Source organism: Aplidium turbinatum, chromosome 6 (assembly GCF_918807975.1).
Source record: "Aplidium turbinatum chromosome 6, kaAplTurb1.1, whole genome shotgun sequence".
Lineage (NCBI taxonomy): Eukaryota > Metazoa > Chordata > Ascidiacea > Aplousobranchia > Polyclinidae > Aplidium > Aplidium turbinatum.
The window spans coordinates 17027385-17047810 of NC_137477.1; the positions used below are offsets into that span (position 1 = coordinate 17027385).

Sequence of the window (20426 nt, forward strand, 5' to 3'; positions counted from 1 at the left end):
AACATGCAAAACAAGTAATGAATCGATAATTCCTGAAAAGATATAGAATATTACAACTGTAATTTAATTTGCAAAAGAAACCTTTAAACCTGTACTTTCTGATTATCTTTTCAGGTATTATCGATTCATTACTTGTTTTGCATGTTTTTGCAGACCTTCTGATGATCCGTTAGGTGAAACAATTTGTAAAGGCTTCAAATAGTAATAACTATATTTGATTTAACTTGCTCTGCTTTGCTTTTTTGCTTAGCATTGAGCACTTTTTTGTAGTATTGATAGTTTTCATTGTTTTAATATATACAAAATGTTTTACATTCATGTCTAGGATGGAATGGCATTGCTTATTCACTATATGATACAATTTTTACTTATAGAGTTGATTGTGTGGTATTTAAAACATATATATATATATAATTAAATTGTACATCATAATGTGGAAGATATTTTAACCCATTGCAATGGATGTGAAGATTTCAGTGATTTGCTTCTTTTCATTTTGTTTACTTGCAGAATCATCAATTACAGCAGGTGAAAAGATACTTTGAGTTGTATTATGTTAAATTGTTAATATAAGATTTTACTGGACTTCGTATATAAAAAGTAAAATTTGTGTTGTACTTTTACGTCACAATTTGTTAGTTAAGGTATATATATGTTTGTTTGTGCAAAAGACCATAAATGTGTGAACAGACCATTGATGAACATTGGAGTGACTTCCATAAGTTCATTTACTTATGTTATATTATATGTTATATGTTATATTATATTGCGCCCTGTCAGCTCGGTGGTTACATGCCCGGCTCAAGATCATGCGGCACTGGTTCGACTCGGAGTGTGCGCTTGAGCAATGCATTTCAGGATTGCTCTCCATTCAGCGGCACCTAGTGAATGGAATAATTCCTCGGCAACACTTCAACAATCAGAAAACTTCGCTCTGTTGATCTTAGTAACCGGCCCTAAGAGTCTCCACAGTCTACAACAGGGGTTCCCAACCGGGGGTACTCGTACCCCTTGGGGGTACGAGATTAAACATCAAGGGGTACGAAGATCCTTGGGCCACAGAGCAGCTTTTCAAACAGATTTCACAATACAATTTTATTTTGGAATTGTATATAAATGATATTATGTCATTACGGTCTTTGCTTTGAAAAAAAACAAATATCTACAAATAGTTGTTGTTATTTAGTAGGCTAAGAAGCCTCATTGTCTCAGAACAGTGTGTTTTTTTACTTACTGCTGCTGAAAATGGAAACCTTACTAATTTTCCTTGTCTTGATCAAATTGCAAATAACTCTTTGCTGCAAAATGTCAAAAATGAAATTATTTCCCATTTAAAAATGCTGGTTAATTCTTTCGATAGTTACTTTTTGCTAGTGAATTGAATTATGTCCGGATTAGATTATAAATCTATTTCTTTTTTGATTGAACAAAAATGTCGGATGAGGATAATTTGAAGAACATCATCGAAATGAAGCTGCCAAACATTGAAACTGCTATTAGACAAATCAAAGTTAGAAGATTTTTGGTGTGTTGCTATGAATCTTTCCCAAGTCTTGCTATGGAAGCCATGATAGTGTTAATTCTCTTCTCAACAACTTATTACTGTGAAAGTGGCTTTTCGACCATGATGTTTATCAAGAATAAGTAGAGAAATTGTCTGCAACTGGAAGATGATTTACGTGTTGCCTTGACTAAAATTGAACCATCGTTTGAGCGAATTTTATCAATGAAGCAGCAACAAATATCTTACTGAGAAGTGACAAACAAAATAACTGACATTTTATTCAATTTGGTAATTTTTGCATTTTTGTGTGAAAGATCGGTTTAATGTTTAATTGAGCTATAAAAGCAATTAAATTTAGTAATATACAGTAATACACCTGAATAATTTAATTAAATTTTTTTTGGCGGTACGAAGAATGCTCTGAACTGACAAAGGGGTGCGAACAGCAAAAAAGGTTGGGAACCCCTGGTCTACAAGAATAACCTATCAAGGCTTTGTCAGTCCGAGAATAAAGATTCAAAAACAAAACCATTTATTACACTTACAACATAGAAAGTGGCCAAGTATTGCCAAGTGATATATATAATTAGCTTGATTGGTTTTCCAATACATTTTCCTGCCTTGGGCAACAATGGGATATCAAGACATTGTATCTGTATGTGACTGTAAAGCCTAAGAAAAGTGCAAAACAGGGTAACAAATGTATTAGGTTTCTGTCCAAAGTTGATTGTTTCTGGTGTAAAACTACTGTCGTAAAATTTTGCATTACTAGTAGACAACAGCACCAATTCTTACTCTTTCCATTTCTATGCACGATGACAAATGTAGCCTAGAAATATTCTAAAGAAGTAAATTGTACGCTGCTTGATTGAAACTATGTGATGACACTACAACGCTGAGCTGATCTGCCATCAAACAAGTTATATAATATATATCTTGAAAGATTACGGTGAACCCATAGAACAAGAATATTTTTAATACAGTAGTTCAACTTGACTCCTTGAGAATAGCGATGTGATTGACTACTTGAGAATTAGCGATTGACTCCTTGAGAATAGCTTGACTCCTTGAGAATAGAGAAACAGAAACTACTCTGGTGCTCCAAAGTAAATAAAAAGTAGCACTAGTTTGATCGTTTTATTTATCAAATAAATGCATATAGAGCGACTGTCTGTAACAGTGGTCTCCAACCTCTGGGTCGTGACCCCAAGTGGGGTCACCTTAACTTTTCCTGAGGTCGCCATAACTCACCATATTCAATTTATTACCAAAAAATGACTGATACTTTTTGTTCTAGTTCACAACTTTTGCCGGTGTTGTGAATTACAGCTTGCTACCTCGTGTCACAATTAAACCATTATGGTGCAATATTCAAAAACCAAATAGTTTCGACAGTGTGCTAATAGTCTGGGAGCCTACGACAGAAGATTTCACCCCATAAGGTACAAAAGGTTTGACCCCTTGAAGTTACTGGGGTCAACCATGTCACTCACAAAAAGTATGGAAGATTGACCGCACCGGGTGGATCTGGACCCTAGAGCCCCCTAAAAAGCCCAAAAAGGGGGTTAATTTCACCCCATAAGGTACATGGACCAAACTTGGTGAAAACGAAGTTCTATGTCAGGACATCACAAAAATATCAAATCTAACAATATTTTCGAGTGGAAAGGTGATGTAAGACTCCCCCCAAAGTGACCCCCCAGGGGGTTAATTTCACCCCATAAGGTACATGGACCAAAGTTGGTCAAAACGAAGTCTTATGTCAGGACATCACAAAAATATCAAATCTAACAATATTTTCGGGTGGAAAGGTGATGTAAGATGCCTTCAAAGTGACTTCCCTTAATGTGACCCCCTCGGAAGGTTTATTCCACCCCATAAAGTACATGGACCAAACTTGGTCAAAACAAAGTCTTATGTCAGGACATCACAAAAATATCAAATCTAACAATATTTTCGGGTGGAAAGGTGATGTAAGATGTCATCAAAGTGACCCCCAGAGGGTTTATTTCACCATAGAGTACATGGACCAAACGTGGTCAAAACGAAGTCTTCTAGGGCACCACAAAATATCAAATCTAACAATACTCTCAGTTGGAAAGGTGATAAAAGACCTACCCAAAAGTGAATCTCCTCCTATAGTTTAATTTACTTCATCCCTTTCTCGAACCAACCTTGGTGTAACGAAAGTGCTATGCCAGGACAGTACGAATGGATTAAATTTAAAAATATTTTTATATAGGTTTTGATGAAATGCATTCACAAGCTGTCCCATGATGCATGAAATGGAACTATAGCCTACTTTACAAAAAGTTTTTGTATAAATCATATTAAGTCAATCGAAAAAAGGCAACAGGACATGACAATACATGGCTTTGTAACACCAAAAACAGAAAGTACACAAGAAGCATATAGGCTACAGTAGCCAGAAAATTGATCCAAGATCTTGATACCACCACTAAATGTGGACTTAATCGAACAACTGACTATCCAAATCAAAACGTTTCGAAATGAATCATTTGGAACGTTAATTTAGGCAGTAATGAACATTTTCCAGCTGCTACAATAAATAACCTAATAAACCCAATGCAGTAAATTTTTATTTAATGCCATTTGCTTCATGTCTCCAATCAGTTATCGTAACTGTTCATTCATAAACAGAGATTGTTCGTGTAAATGTAAACGGTCGTTTCTTTATTCTTCATTGTCACTGCTGTCGCTTTCACTTTCTTCATCTTATTCTTCAGATTCATACAATTCTCCTGTTATATACAGAGATAAAGCAAGCTGTCTGCGATGTACCAGCCCCAAGCAATGTGGTTATCCGCACGTCTGACACTGACTGTCTTGTAATTGGCTTAGGTTGCTATGGAACTTTTGATCCTTCATTAAAGATATGGATAGAAGCTGGCTTGCAAAGCAATAACACGCAGCGGTACATCAACATCAACCAGCTGCATAGGCCTACCGCACTTGGAGTGACGATTTGCAAGTGTTTACCTGCATATCATGCCTTTACAGATTCTGATTACACCTCGTCATTTAGCAGGAAAGGGAAAGTGCGGCCGCTGAAATTACTCCAAGGAAACCACAAAGCGCAGGCAGCTTTTAGCCAACTCGGACACGACAAAGAAATTAGTGAAGACACTATCATCGCCATAGAGAACTTTGTGTGTAACATGTACAAAAACAAGAAAATTAATTATGTCAACGAAGTCCGTTTACAAATGTTTTTAGACGGCTACAAACCCAAAAAAGAAAATGAAAGGATATCATGCATACCAGAAGCTACTGTAGATAGTAGTACTCTACCACTTTGTTTACGAGTACTTCTCCAGAAGACAAGGCGCACACATCTCATCACAAGATGGTGGTTATCTTCAACTAGAAGTGAACAAGCAGCAACGTTGCTGCTAGAGTATGGCTGGAAAGAAGAAGGAGGTTCTTATAAAGTGGTGTGGTTTGAAGGTAAAGGTATAAAGCATCTTTAGATGTCTCTGCGTGGAATCTGATCTCATCCAGGAAAGTCAAGAAGAAGGTAAACAGCATTGGATGTCGCTTGGGTTACCCTTTATAAATATAAAACTTTCTCCTGGTCTATCAGTCGTTTACTTTCTTACTGTAAACATTAGCCAATAACTGGCTGTAAAGTTTCGTTTTAGGAACCTATAACCAATAGTTTCTGCAATCTTGAGAAAAATGCCTGGGTGCACTAAATAACAAATAAATGTTGAACTTTTTCCAGTTAATAGTAAGTTGCAATGTTGCATTATTCGAAGAAAAATAGACGTCTGTAAAAGATAATAAAATTACTATTGTATGTTACGCATATCTGTAGTGCATAATAGCAATTGTTTCGTACAGTCTTTATTTCTCTGTATATAACAGGAGAATTGTATGAATCTGAAGAATAAGACGAAGAAAGTAAAAGCGACACCAGTGATTGATTGATTGATTGAATCTTTATCCTCGGACTGGGAAAGCTTCTTGCAGAGCTTAATCCTGGCAGTTTCGCATACTTGTAGAGGCTTTGAATCACTGGCGCAGGCCCGGTCACCGAGATTGACAGAGTGAAGTTTCCGATTGTTGAAGGCTTGTTGTCGAGGAATTATTCCATCCATTAGATGCCGCTGAATGGAGAGCAGCCCTTAACGTGCGTTGCTCAAGCGCACACCCCGAGAGTCGAACCAGCGCCGCTATTGATCTTGAAGCTTCTTCGTTCCAGAAGTGACGCGCTAACCAATTGAGTTACCGTTTACATTTACACAAACAATCTCTGTTTATGAATGAACAGTTACAATAACTGATTGGAGACATGAAGCAAATGGCATTAAACAAAAATTTACTACATTGGGTTTATTGGGTTATTTATTGTAGCAGCTGGAAAATGTTCATTACTGCCTAAATTAACGTTCCAAATGATTCATTTCGAAACGTTTTGATTTGGATAGTCAGTTGTTCGATTAAGTCCACATTTAGTGGTGGTATCAAGATCTTGGATCAATTTTCTGGCTACTGTAGCCTATATGCTTCTTACGTACTTTCTGTTTTTGGTGTTACAAAGCCATGTATTGTCATGTCCTGTTGCCTTTTTTCGATTGACTTAATATGATTTATACAAAAACTTTTTGTAAAGTAGGCTATAGGGTCATTCCACATCAAATCACCCAAAAAAAATGACATTTTTAACACCACCATCTCCAATTTTCCTCAAATTTGGTTTGTGTGTGAGTTCTGGGTAAAAAAGCATGAATTTCAAATTTTATCAAAATCCGGCCAGTGGTTTTGGAGATATGGGCCTGTGAAATTTCGTATTTTGGGGGAAAATTGGGGTACCCGGCTTATTTCAAAATGCCATTTCTCAGCAACCACTGGGTGTATTTTAATGAAATTGGTGTCATTTTGCAGGAAATTGGTCAAGGATTTCATTTCTGTGGTTAATTTTCAAAAATAAGCATGTTTGGGGGTAATGACCTTTTAACCTTTGCTTTGACCTTGATTTTGACCCTGTGGATCACGTGATACAAAAAACTTGTCTACATGAAAAATATTCTTTGGCGCTATCTCTATAACATATGAAAAAATGGGAGAGGTAATATTTCTATTTTAGCCATAGTTTTTACTCAAAGTTTGCATGTCTCATGATTTTTCAACAAATTTTCTTAAAATCACCTTCAAAAATAGTATATGGTATGTACAAATGGAACGATATGCACATTGCATCAACAGAAAGAATGGGTCCAAAATGATGATGAGGGGTGTTTGTTTTTTTGTAAAATAAGCTTATAACATTGGCAAATGGGGGAGGGGGTAAAATATCTCAAATTCTGATGATGTAATTCATAAACGCTCCCAATTAATACTGCATAAAAATGAGTTAAATGACACAGTTTAGTCAAGACACAACAGACAAAATGTTAGGTTCTGAAAGTTTTCCATAGACAGCAATCACTGAGCTGACCAGTTTTTACACAACCTGTGAAGTTTAATTGTATCGTTTTTGGAAATAATGTAACATCTTCCAGATGCAATCATGGAAGGAGTTTCAATGATACAAACAATGTTATTAATATCGATCCAGCATTTATCAGCAGAGGAAGGCCAGTAGAAGATTCTGGCTGGACCATGAAGATGCATAAAGTTTACATGATAGTCTCCAAACTCATCAGAAATGTCTTTCACCAAATCTATCCACGGTTCATAATCATATATACAGCAGTCAGCACACATATGTCTGTTTTGCGATGTTGATAGGTTCATTCAATGCTTCAAGTGCAAGGTCTTCATATCATTGACACTATTTCAGGCAGATTTTTTTGAGCACTGAGTTTGTACGCGAATAACTTTGTTTCAGAAATCGGAACAAATCTATGGAATTTTAGTGTTCCTTTTATTGTCTTTGCCAACGAGAATCTTTTTTTCAATTTTTCTTTGCAAGTATCAAAATCCGGTCAGGCTTGACATTGAAAAATTGAATTCCTTGTTTGTTGAGCCCTACTAGACCTACTAATTAAGCGATTAGTTTTTGTCAATTATTGCCATTGTTACATTCATGCAACGTCAAACAACGTTGATTCGCCGTTAAAGGAGCAAAAGTGTCCAGCCGCGCCGTTTGTCTCCACTCTGCTACTGGTAGCCCAGTGCTATAAATCAAGTAAATTGCGCAAACCTGTGAGGAATTTCATTTGCGGCAAAAGTCTGACCGCAATTTTCACTGCTTTTACATCGTTTTAACATCGCCAGACGTTAAATCGGTGTAAAAACTGTAGCATTGTTCTTCAAAGGAGTAATTTTCTCCCAAACGACGTTATCAATTAACTCTGCTGCCAAAATGCTCTAAATTTGTCGTCTCAATCATCACAGTTGCGTTTGTTACGTCACTGATATTAAACTCGCAAGTTTCGTCCCGCAACCCCCACATACCAATCACAAAAAATATGCGGAACTGAATTACCAGGACCAGACGTTGTTGCGTACCAATTATATTTATTACTTGTTTCCAAATCGTGTTAGAGGAGACATAGACTTAAATGTAAAACTAGGCTAGCCCAACAACCTAGCAAAATCGCCCTTTTGTAAAACGCACAAAATAACCTTAATGACGTGACAGTATGTGTTCGCCCGCCCAGCTATTTTGAAAACTCGGCGCCTATGGATAACGATATACCTTATCAGACTGACCATGCTATAACAGTATGGCGAAATCAATTTCTCATATTAAAAATGAAGCTGGTACACTGTTGTTGCAAGAGCAGCAAGAATTATTCTACAATATAAGGTTTAAGCTAACCGAATTTTATGAAAATTTCACAGATATCGTCCTCTTTGAATGAAAACTATGGCTAAACTAAAAATATTACCTCTCCCATTTTTTCATATGTTATAGAGATGGTATCAAGGAATATTTTTCATGTGAACAAGTTTTTTGTATCACGTGATCCACAGGGTCAAAATCAAGGTCAAAGCAAAGGTCAAATGGTCATTACCCCCAAACATGCTTATTTTTGAAAATTAACCACAGAAATGAAATCCTTGACCAATTTCCTGCAAAATGACACCAATTTCATTAAAATACACCCAGTGGTTGCTGAGAAATGGCATTTTGAAATAAGCCGGGTACCCCAATTTTCCCCCAAAATACGAAATTTCACAGGCCCATATCTCCAAAACCACTGGCCGGATTTTAATAAAATTTAAAATTTATGCGTTTTTGCCCAAAACCTAACCATAAACCAAATTTGAGGAAAATCGGTGATGGTGGTGTTAACAGCACTGGGTGAATTGAGCTGGAATGACCCTATAGTTCCATTTCATGCATCATGGGACAGCTTGTGAATGTATTTCATCAAAACCTATATAAAAATATTTTTAAATTTAATCCATTCGTACTGTCCTGGCATAGCACTTTCGTTACACCAAGGTTGGTTCGAGAAAGGGATGAAGTAAATTAAACTATAGGAGGAGATTCACTTTTGGGTAGGTCTTTTATCACCTTTCCAACTGAGAGTATTGTTAGATTTGATATTTTGTGGTGCCCTAGAAGACTTCGTTTTGACCACGTTTGGTCCATGTACTCTATGGTGAAATAAACCCTCTGGGGGTCACTTTGATGACATCTTACATCATCTTTCCATCCGAAAATATTGTTAGATTTGATATTTTTGTGATGTCCTGACATAAGACTTCGTTTTGACCAAGTTTGGTCCATGTACTTTATGGGGTGAAATACACCTTCCGAGGGGGTCACATTAAGGAAAGTCACTTTGAAGTCATCTTACACCACCTTTCCACCCGAAAATATTGTTAGATTTGATATTTTTGTGATGTCCTGACATAAGACTTCATTTTGACCAAGTTTGGTCCATGTACCTTATGGGGTGGAATAAACCTTCCGAGGGGGTCACATTAAGGGAAGTCACTTTGAAGGCATCTTACATCACCTTTCCACCCGAAAATATTGTTAGATTTGATATTTTTGTGATGTCCTGACATAAGACTTCATTTTGACCAAGTTTGGTCCATGTACCTTATGGGGTGGAATAAACCTTCCGAGGGGGTCACATTAAGGGAAGTCACTTTGAAGGCATCTTACATCACCTTTCCACCCGAAAATATTGTTAGATTTGATATTTTTGTGATGTCCTGACATAAGACTTCGTTTTGACCAACTTTGGTCCATGTACCTTATGGGGTGAAATTAACCCCTTGGGGGGTCACTTTGGGGGGAGTCTTACATCACCTTTCCACTCGAAAATATTGTTAGATTTGATATTTTTGTGATGTCCTGACATAGAACTTCGTTTTCACCAAGTTTGGTCCATGTACCTTATGGGGTGAAATTAACCCCCTTTTTGGGCTTTTTAGGGGGCTCTAGGGTCCAGATCCACCCGGTGCGGTCAATCTTCCATACTTTTTGTGAGTGACATGGTTGACCCCAGTAACTTCAAGGGGTCAAACCTTTTGTACCTTATGGGGTGAAATCTTCTGTCGTAGGCTCTCGGTCTATAATTGAAACTTCTTAATACAATTATTTTGGAATACTTTTGTGTAGCCACATGTCTCTGTAATTGTGCATACTTATTACTTACTCGTATTATTTTTACTTAGTTTTAGCATTACTTAAAATATTTTTCTCCGTATCGGAAATGAAAATAGGGTCGCATGTAAATGCTGATTTCATTTTCTTTGAAATTGGGGTCGCTTCTTAAAAGTTTGGAGACCACTGGCCTATAACAACTCTTAACATCTTCAGAAACAAGTTCCTGCAACTTTTTCCGTTGTGACAAACGATTGCCGCAAGATGATGATGCTGAGTTAGCTTGCTGCTTGATTGACGGAAAGCGCACTTGTTGCAAACTGCGTGACATCATGACCGAAGTTGTAGGAAATATATCCTCTCCAAATGAGCCACCCAATCAAATAAACAAAGGAACCAATGTACCTGCTGAGACATATGGGTTGGTAAAGCATTTTATGTTCTACCTACATTTTCCAAATCATGAGTTTTCACTAATCAAACTTTCATTTTCATCCATTGTAATAACATAGCCTACTGTGTCGCTGCGAATCATTAAGCAAGACAAAGGACCGCAGGAAGAATAGAAGACCATACCGCTATCGAGTTACCTGCCCTTTTTTTTGTATGCCTTGTACTCTCTAGTAATGACAAACTGACGTTTTTTATTAGCGTCTTGTCGGCACTAGCAGACAACAGTATATAGGGTACCAAATGATAAAAAAATACTTTCACTAGCCCAAATACAGGAGAATGTTATTACGTTTGTGATACAAAATTATCTGCTGGGATTGCGCTTACCTTAAGTGCCTTTGATCTTTTTCCTTATTGTCTTCGTTTGCTATCTTCATTTATCATTTTGTGATTGTTTCTTCTCCGTTTGTTGATGTTCGTTGTAATGCTGATGTGCTTGTGAGAAAGTTGTTAACTTGCAGCAACGTGGTGCTAAACATTAAGCATGTTCTCTTTTGCTAAGGTTGTGTTCTTGTGTTTTGCATTATTATTTACAGACTTTATTCGCATCTTGATTTTGCATTGGAAGTAGTTCAAAAGTGGAAACTGCTGAGTGGACGCTGTATCGCCGAACGTATACTATGTGCTGTTTTGCACCGGTTACTGCGCTGAAAGCCCACTTTGTGTTTGCACTGCATCTTAATCGAGTCTATTATTGCAACAAATTTTCATATCAATCTTTTTATCTGAGACACACAATAATTGAAAATGGCAGAAGCGATACTGAAATATTGAGACGAATAGAAACAGCAAAAGAACAACTTTGTAAAGTTCCAAAATACGTTAACAACTCGGATAACATCAACACTAGAAAGCGAATTATGCGAAATTTGCCGGCTGCATAGGCGAGTGGTGACAGCCCTAAAACAGCACTCGAAAGGGCACCGGTTCGATACCGCTTAAGAGCATGCGGCTGTGTCTTTGGCAGGACACTTTAAGGCATGCTTGAAGGTGGACACCAAGATTGGCTTCCTTGCCTTCCCGTCCACTTTAAATCTAAATCTTCATCCACCAGGTCTAAGCCTGGATACGACAGTAGTAGAAGTAGAGAATTATGGAATGCTTTATTGTCATCACAAATACTAAAACGACTTAAGGCATTTGACATGTGGATTTATAGAAGAATGCTTAAAATTTCATAGAAAAATCACAAACTAAGATGTATATACTAATTAAATGTACAAACCAACACAGAAGTTTTCCAAACAATTAAAACAAGAAAATTGAAATATTTTGGACACAATGTCACGAAGATTGGCTTCCTTGCTTTCCCGTCCACTTTATTTAAATCTTCAATCACCGGGTGCAAGCCTGGATACGACAAAAAAAAAACAACGCTTATTCGATGTGTACCTGTGAGGATCTTTCCTGGACTAAATTGGTTTTGCCTTTGAATAAAAAAAAACTGAACGGAAAACCAAATAAGGGCAGATCACCAAGAATTTTGAGAAGTGGTGTTAAAGACTAACCATCACTTAGTTACAAAACTGCAATACAAAAATGTCACAACAGAGAAACTTGGCGCTTCATTGCCTCCAATCTTCGACGAGAGGAAGAATCTTAATGATGATTGCAATAAGTGCATACGCGCCGACTTCCGGGGGGCCGGGGGCGGCGCCCCCCATAAATTTATGGTTGAGGGGCAACAAAATGGCTTTACAAAGTGGTGTTTCAAAGATAAAATACTTCGAAAAGAGATTTAGATCATTTAAACGGACAGAATGCCGAAAGCGAAAAGCAGCCTACGTTGCTTTTGCTCGCGAAACAGCAACTGATCGCATGGCTTTCTCTGGAACGTGAATTACTACTGCGATGCGCACGGCACGCATGCTCACAGTCACACACTGCTCATCTTCCGCGCGTGAGGAGCAACTTCAACATCAAAACGCGCGGTAGCAAAAAAGCGAATGCGAGGTTGAATATTTATTCTCATTTCACGAGTTATCCAAACGTCTGTTAGATTTTTTGTGACTTCAAACATGAAATCGATTTTAGCAAATTTTATCGAGTTGAAACTACGACACAACGAACAATTAAGTGAATACAGCTTAAAGAAAAAATACATTTTTTAAAACTGTCATCCGTGTTTTGCTTCAATAAGCACTGTATTGATGCATATATTGTAAAAATATATACATTTCATACACTCATCAATATACACTTCTGCACTACCGTATATACTCGAGTAAAGGTCGATCTCGTGTATAAGTCGAACTCGTACTTTTGAGCTGAAAATCGGTGATATTTCCTTCTCCCGTGTATAAGTCGGATAGCGTATCCCGACACTACCATTCGATGGTTCATCTAAGTATTGGCATTGACATACGGTGAGAAAATTTCAAAGTAGATCGTAGAGTAACTTACGCTGCTGGAGTAGTCACGTAACTATTCACGGCAATATTAAGTAAACCAGCTAAATTAGACGCGCTATTTTCAACGAGGTCTTCCCGCTGTGAGATCAATTATGATTCAACAGAACGCATTGTTTTGTTCGCAATGTGTGAGAATTAAATCGAAAACCGACAAAAGAAAAGGTGTTTAATGCTTTTGGTCGTAGATATTGCCTGCATTAACGACGTCTCTTACCGCTATAATCACCTAGCCAACCTAACATCATTGTTTTATGCGGTCGCTACAAAAGTTTGGCATCGACTTCAACGATCATGGAATGTTACGTAATAACAACGATTATATCGTACAAGCAAAAATAAAAAAATTGATCTCTTAAAACAGCTCTTTCTGCTGTTTTTTTCTCGTGAGCTTTGCATATTGCTCAACAAGTGCATAAAGTTTAGAATTGACAAGAAATCATTAAATTTGAAAATTAAGTTTGCATCACTGCAAACACAGACTGCAAATAATCGTATTCAAAACTTCAAAACCATTGGCATTGATTTTGCTGCAGCAAAAATGCGTTCATTTTGAAAATTGCCGAGCTGGAGTCAACAGCTTGTCCCGTGTACAAGTTGAACCTGTCTTTTTGAGGTGAAAACTACTTGCGAACATCTCGACCTGTGCTCGAGTATAACGGTATTCGATAACAGACTATAAAGACTTTCGATAAAAAACAGTTGTTAACGCTTTGAAGGTAATTAATTAGAAAAACGAGCGAAACGAGGTTAATAAAACTGATAGCGGGTTTCCACTCTGCTGGAGATCATGATTTTTTTGCGTTTTATTTCGATAACTTCACTGTCTTGATCGTTGTTATTCACTTGCACAAAAAGGAAATGAATCGGCTTGTTTTCCAACTGTTCCAATTATGAGCTAACAATATCAAAATTTTTACGACTAGGCGTACTGCATGCGTAAAACTAATCGTTTCAAGCAGCGGTTCTAATAAATTCGGTTTGCGACCTAGGTGTCATAAAAAAGACAGTAAGCTTAATTAAAGACTACTTCGAGTAAAATAGCGTTATTGGTTATGACGTCATCACCTTTCTCGCCTCCCAAGGTTTTTTGAAAAGTCGGCGCCTATGAATAAGTGAAATATCGTAATCAAACATAAATGTTTGGCGTCATTTGCAGCGTACATCTACTGTCGTAGTAATTTATAAAATTGTGTTATTTTTCTAGGGTGGCAGTGACTGTTGGTATAGTGATTGCAGTGGTATTGCTGCTGGTGGGATGCGGTGTTGCTTTTTATTATTGCTGCAAGATGCAAACATCTGCCAACAATGGCTACGTCGCTCCTGTTGTTTCGCAGCGACAAGGTGAGATAGTTTTCTACTTTTTTCTTGTAGCCTGATTCTTCATACGCTAGGGTGAGCACTTTTCCAAGCCGTGGAACTGTAGCGGTGACCTGGACGAGGTATTTGGGGATATGCTGATTATTTGATAAACTAGAACTGGTTATTCAATCACCTGAGAAGCTAGATAATATTTCGAGCTGTAGAGTGCAGACTGTAGTTGGGTTTCTAACTGTGATAAAGGCATATGTATTCTTCACACAATAAAAATTCCAAGATGAATATAATGCAAAGGAATTTATTCTCACACTTCTTGACACCTGTCAGAAGATATTTCATTTTCAAGATGAATACAATGTTAAACATTAACAATGACACTCAGCTGAGTCTTTTCAATCTGTTACAAAATTCCAGTTTCTGTGCGGTGCGGCATGTTAACGACTAACTAGCGAGAAATTTAACCACCAGTTTATTTACATTTGCTTTCCAGGTCAACGCACAGTTGTTTCAGTACCGATTGGCCCCCGAAGCCATGACTCCCACGTCCAAATCACCATCAACAACGAAGGGGTATCATTAATTCATTACAACCCCCGAAGCAAAGCATCTCCAGTGTTCAGCGACGAGCCACCGAAATATGATGACATCAGCATGATGTCTACCCCGGCGAGTGACGCTAGAGATCAGTCAGTTGATAGTTCGTTGCCCTCTTACCAAGCTGCGTCCAGTCTCTAAACCGGGTAGATGATCACTCAAAGAAATCACTTGTTGCAGTTTACTTTCATTGACGTGAATAGTTAAATATATTGCAACGTCACTTTCCGTCTAGTTTTCCAGATTTGCAATGCTATTGCTTTGACGCCATACCGTGGACCGTGGTATCTTTGATGCAGTGTTCGCTGATTTGCAGTAATGGCGTACGCATGGAAAAGACAATTCTGAAATCGTTTATTGTACATATATTGTATATTAGTTTACTGTGTTTTGCAATGGCGTGACTTGTACCAAATGCTTTGCAACGCTCCATTAACATTTACAAAACTTTTTACACGTGTTTAATCTAGAACTTATGATATCTGTGTGTGCATCTCTCGTTTTGTGGTGCGATCGGTCTGAAAAATTAATGGTTTTTATTTGTATTAACCAGCAATTGCCATACGTGCCGTAACTTACTTTTACGAACTTTAGTTTTTTTTTTATTTATGTTATCAGCATAAGATTTGGTTCCCTGCCAAGCAAAGCCAATGAAGATGATATTGCATTCTTTGTTAACTTCTGTTATATTTCGGTCTAGCTTTCGTCGCTGGTTAGTGGGAACTCTGTCTAAACCAATGCATTTGCTTACCCTTCGTTCGCATTGCGTTTTATGAACATCACATTTTATGAGACCAACTAGAGATGAAGGTTGTGTCGAACGTGAAATGTATGGTTGAAGAAGTTACAGAAATAATTGTCGCATTATGTTTCAATGCATAATAATTGTGGTTTTCGAAATTTGTTTTATGTTTGACCCCACACACATGCAACTGACCTTATTTTGATTACTATCAAAGATTTGTTGTTCTTTGTAACTTTGCTCTAATTTTTTTTCTGAAAATTTTGATTGTTGCGAATTTATCCAACCAACTTTTTGGTGACCAACTGGCGTGAACTGGCGAAGTTTTACAGTCTATGCTTTTATTTTGTAATCTTTTAAGAAGTCATCGTTTTAGGCCACATCACAGTCTTTGGTTAAAAAAAGCTTAAAGTATGCAGCCAAGAAACCCTAAAAATACTTGACGCTGATGAATAAACGCCCTTGGAATTAACTAAACCTTCAGCTAATAAGGCCCGCCTTACTTTGATTGCTCATATTTCACAAGAGCTTTGATAATTGTGGTTCATACTTAGTAGGAATATATTGCTGGTAGGTATCTACCAAATATTTGAATTTGAACTTCATTTATTACAATTCCATTTATAGAAATACAGAAAAAGGAGCATTCTGGCCTTATTACCTACATACGTTGGCAATAAGGCCCACCATATTTGAGACCACCAAATACGGTGGCCCAATAAGGCCCACCATATAAACTAGCTTCAGTACTGCACCAAAAATAATGCAACATGAATGTGCAAGTTTTCCACGCTTATAATGACTGACAATGTATCACAACCCTCCAGAGTCTAATAAAACATCCTCCACTAGGAAAATCTATAATTAAAAAAAATTAAAACCTAGGAAATTTTACTCTCTTTATCGTATCAGATTTATACTGGTATTTATAAAACTACTGAAAGTTGGTCAACTCTACTTCACTAATCGATTTTACTTCAATCAAACTTTCAAAAACAATCACAATAAAATTTTGTGTTATTTAAATTTAGTAGATACGTCAAGTGGGTTTTATTACCAGACTGGCCTTATTTGCTGAAGGTACCTAGAAAAGACGACAGGACCCGCCATGATAAACCACTTTTTACAACCTCCTTTGGCAACCGGGATAGTTTGCAATAAAAGTTTATTTTCTTGCATTTTCGGGAAAGTACGATTCGATGCATGCAATGTTGGGCATTTTGCCAGCTGAAGAACTCATATTTTTTATTCCGTCGAATCGCACACATGGAACTACAACTGTCGCTTTTTTTACAATTTCTTTAACTGGTGCATTTTTTTCACCGTATATGGTCATTTCCACTTGATGTTACTCAATGTTCGTGTTCTGATTTTTTTAACAATGCAGTCTTTACGTTTTCTAATAATATGAAGTTGTGCTCTTATATGCTTTGGTGCTTCTTCGTCGTTACAATAAATAAATTTTTGGTTTTCCGAAGTTCTAACAGCTTGTTCATTTGTAACAGCCTAAACTACGCAACAGTTAAAGGTACGGTTTATAAAATATAGGTACCATTTCGCCGCTCCATCAATAATGCAGAAGATTTGCATGTGTTGGACAATGAGACCAAACACTGGCTGCTCTCCAGTAGTCTCTCGAAGTCTCGATGTTACATGGGAAAACATCTTCAAATATGCGTTAATAAAAGTATATTACCTGGCCCCAAAAACCTATGAAAAACAAGTATGAGTTCTACTGTGGAAAGTCGGATAAGGGCTTGAAGCGAGAAGTGAACGCGGTAACACCCATCAACTCAACCGTGACGCGACAATTTATCGAACTTCTTCTTGCTTATGAGGCAGCAATTCAAGTAACATCTCCCAATTGTTGCAACCAGAGCAGTGTCTTCATATCAGGGTCTATGAGATTCACATGTTCTTCAGGTCGAAACACTGGACAGTGATTTATGATGTGCTGTGCTGTTTGACAGTCACCACAAACACAGGCTGGTGAGTCACACAATCCCCAGGTAAACATATTGTGCTTGAACCGACCAACACCAGTACGGAGGCGATTTAGAGTTACCCATTCTTTTCTTGGCAGGTCTGAGCCAGGTGGTACCGTAGTGTCTGGTGTGACTTGGAACTGGTTGGGCCGTGAGATGGTTTCCCAGCGGTCTCTCCATGACTTCATCAGGTCGAAGTGACCTTCATGAAGCGCCACAATGTGTCGAGAAAAAGGGCGCCTGGAAGGCAGGCGTTGACGTGTGAGCTGTTGTGCGTCAAGGACTACATTGTGGAGGAGATGGCGATCATTGACCTCTGCCTTTAATGCGAGCCGTATGGTAGAATTCTCTCTGCGTAGTTTTGGTGGGACGATACCTGAAAGCACTGGTAGTAAGTCTGTAGGAGTTGGACGCAGGCATCCAGTGATTATGCGCATGGTGTCATTAAGGGCGATATCTACTTTTCCTGCGTGTGTGCTGCGGCACCAGACTGGAGAAGCATATTCGGCAGCACTGTACACAAGCGCTAGGGCACTAGTGCGCAGTGTTGGGGTTTTGGATCCCCAAGTCGACCCAACTAGACATCTGAGAAAGTTGTTTCTTGCTGATGCTTTGGCACGAACTGAGTCACAGTGCTTTTTGTACGTAAGTTGCCGATCCAAGGTCACTCCCAGATATGTAGGGCAGGGGTCATGTCGGATAAGGGTTCCATCTAGGGGGACTCGTAACTGGCGGCCAGCTTCCTTGTTGTTGAGGTGGAAAGATGTGATGGTAGTTTTAGCTGTGCTTAGTTTTAGTCTCCAGTCTCCAGTCACAGTTTATCTAACGACAATTCATCGAAACGACAGTTTATCAAACGACGAAGCACATATGCAATGGAATACTCAGGGGTTAAGGGTTAGGGTTAGGTTTTCGATTAACTGTCGTTCGATAAATTGTCGTTCGGTGAACAGTCGTTTCGATAAGCAGTCGTTCGATTAATTGTCGTTCGATAAACTGTCGTTCGATCAATAGTCGTTCGATAAACTGTCGTAGTACCCAACTCAACATGAGCATTTCAGTTATCGAATAGGCTACAACGTTTTAAAGATTCTATTTGAATAAGCTGAAGATGCTATTACTATAGCGAAATCGATTCTTAATAAATTACACTAAGAGGTTAGATTGTTGTGCAAATACCAGCATATGATAATTGATGAATGCAAAATAGCAGTAGGCTATCTATTTAACATATTCAGTAAACCTTTGAAAAACACCGAGCTAAAAAAGATCTTTTTTGGTCCTTCCAGTTACAAAATCTAGTAGGCTAGCCTGTGTGCAAACTTGAGACAAGAGAAAATAGATGTGAAACAAATGGCGAGAAGTAGGCTACAAGAAAAAGTTCAAAAACTTCAAAGATGTTCTACACAAATCATGTCGACCGTGGTAACCTACACTAATTGCAAACAACAAAAGGCTAAAATACCCTCAAATGGTAAGCTACATCTACAGTAAAGTTAAATCATGGCATCAATGGTCCATTTTTCCTAATCAATTCACGAAAAGGTGTGAAAGCAACTCCGTCGAGCTGACGAATTGTGTAAAGCGCACACGTCCACAAGTGTTTTCTGGCTACTCTGATGAATAGCACTTCAGACATAGTCGAGAACTTTAATTAAGTTGGTAGGATTTGTTCGACAATATTTACTGCGCCCACACGAACAGATCACGTGATGAAAGTTGTTGGTACAAGCAGCAAAGACTGTAGTAGCTTTTGTCATTACGTTTCAAACAGGAAGAGATTAAACAGACGTCCTTACAGCAGCTTAGGGCTAGACTGCAAGTAATGCAGAGAACAGATTTATTCCGTGGAGTTATTTATTTCCTGTCTTTGTGATGGAAAGGCAAATTTAGATTAGCATGTTCAGACTAAACAAGCAAGCATCACCGGTGAGTAGCTATAGGCTATACATTTTCTCATCTTGTGATGATCATTCATTAGGTTACATTTTTGAAAATATCGTGTAAAATCGCTGTTTTGATTTTCTAATACGTCTTCTTAAGTATGCTTGAATATTGAAATAAAATTTTTTCCTAATTTTTTTTTTCTGAGCAAAACTAAGACAAGGAATTTTGCTTTAAAAAAAAGGAATAGGCTAAGTTATTTTCGTTTAGAACCACCTGGTGTCTTGAAAAACCAGTAGCGGATTCAGGAGGAAGCGATTGGGGCAACGCTCCAACTAAAACAAGGAAAAGTATCTTTATATACGGTGTATTTGCAAGGTTAGATTAATGTATTGTAGACCTACACATCATTTTCTTTTGTTGATATCTCCCTCCCCCACACTCTCCCCTTTAAAACTACTTGATAGATCCGCCCGGGTGAACAAACCTTAAGCGTCAGAAATTTGCAAATTGCTTCGTTTCAAATTTAGCCTACCACAAAACTTATAGAGCAGGAGCCAGGTCGATTTATTTGACTGTCTGGTTCAGTAAAGTTTGACAAGTTTTTCTAAACGTAAATTTTGTGTAGACTTCGAAAATAAGCTTCTTACTTGCACTAGCCTGACTGTTTTCTCTGTAAAGATTTGTTGTTATCGGCTAGCCTACTCTTATCAAGAAAAGTGCTTATTTCATTGATTGTGACATGATTAACACGCAGTGAAACTTTACTGATCTTCGAAATTAAATTTTAACTTAGCTTGAAATATGATATTAATGCTGTTTTCTCGTTGGGTTAATAAAAATGTCATAAACTCCTGAATTACGGTAGTGTTTGTGTTACTCTATTAGGAGACATGGCCACTGCCGCTCGACATAGTGCATAGGTCATGGTCGCCGGTCGGTGGTTGCAAGCGCAGTGATTAAAAATATACCACAACCTGATAGACTACGCGCAACTTAG

The 20426-nt window shown here is 37.9% G+C and overlaps 1 protein-coding gene across 1 annotated transcript; it reads left to right on the forward strand.

Annotated features, from left to right (window-relative positions):
• Positions 1-382: 382 nt before the first annotated feature.
• Positions 383-17028, forward strand: LOC145772157 (uncharacterized). Its single transcript, XM_082584000.1, has 4 exons — positions 383-528; positions 10257-10461; positions 14109-14245; positions 14712-17028. The coding sequence occupies exons 1-4, from the start codon at positions 459-461 to the stop codon at positions 14954-14956; spliced, it is 657 nt and encodes a 218-aa protein (XP_082440126.1). The 5' UTR covers positions 383-458; the 3' UTR covers positions 14957-17028.
• The last annotated feature ends 3398 nt before the right edge of the window (positions 17029-20426 follow it).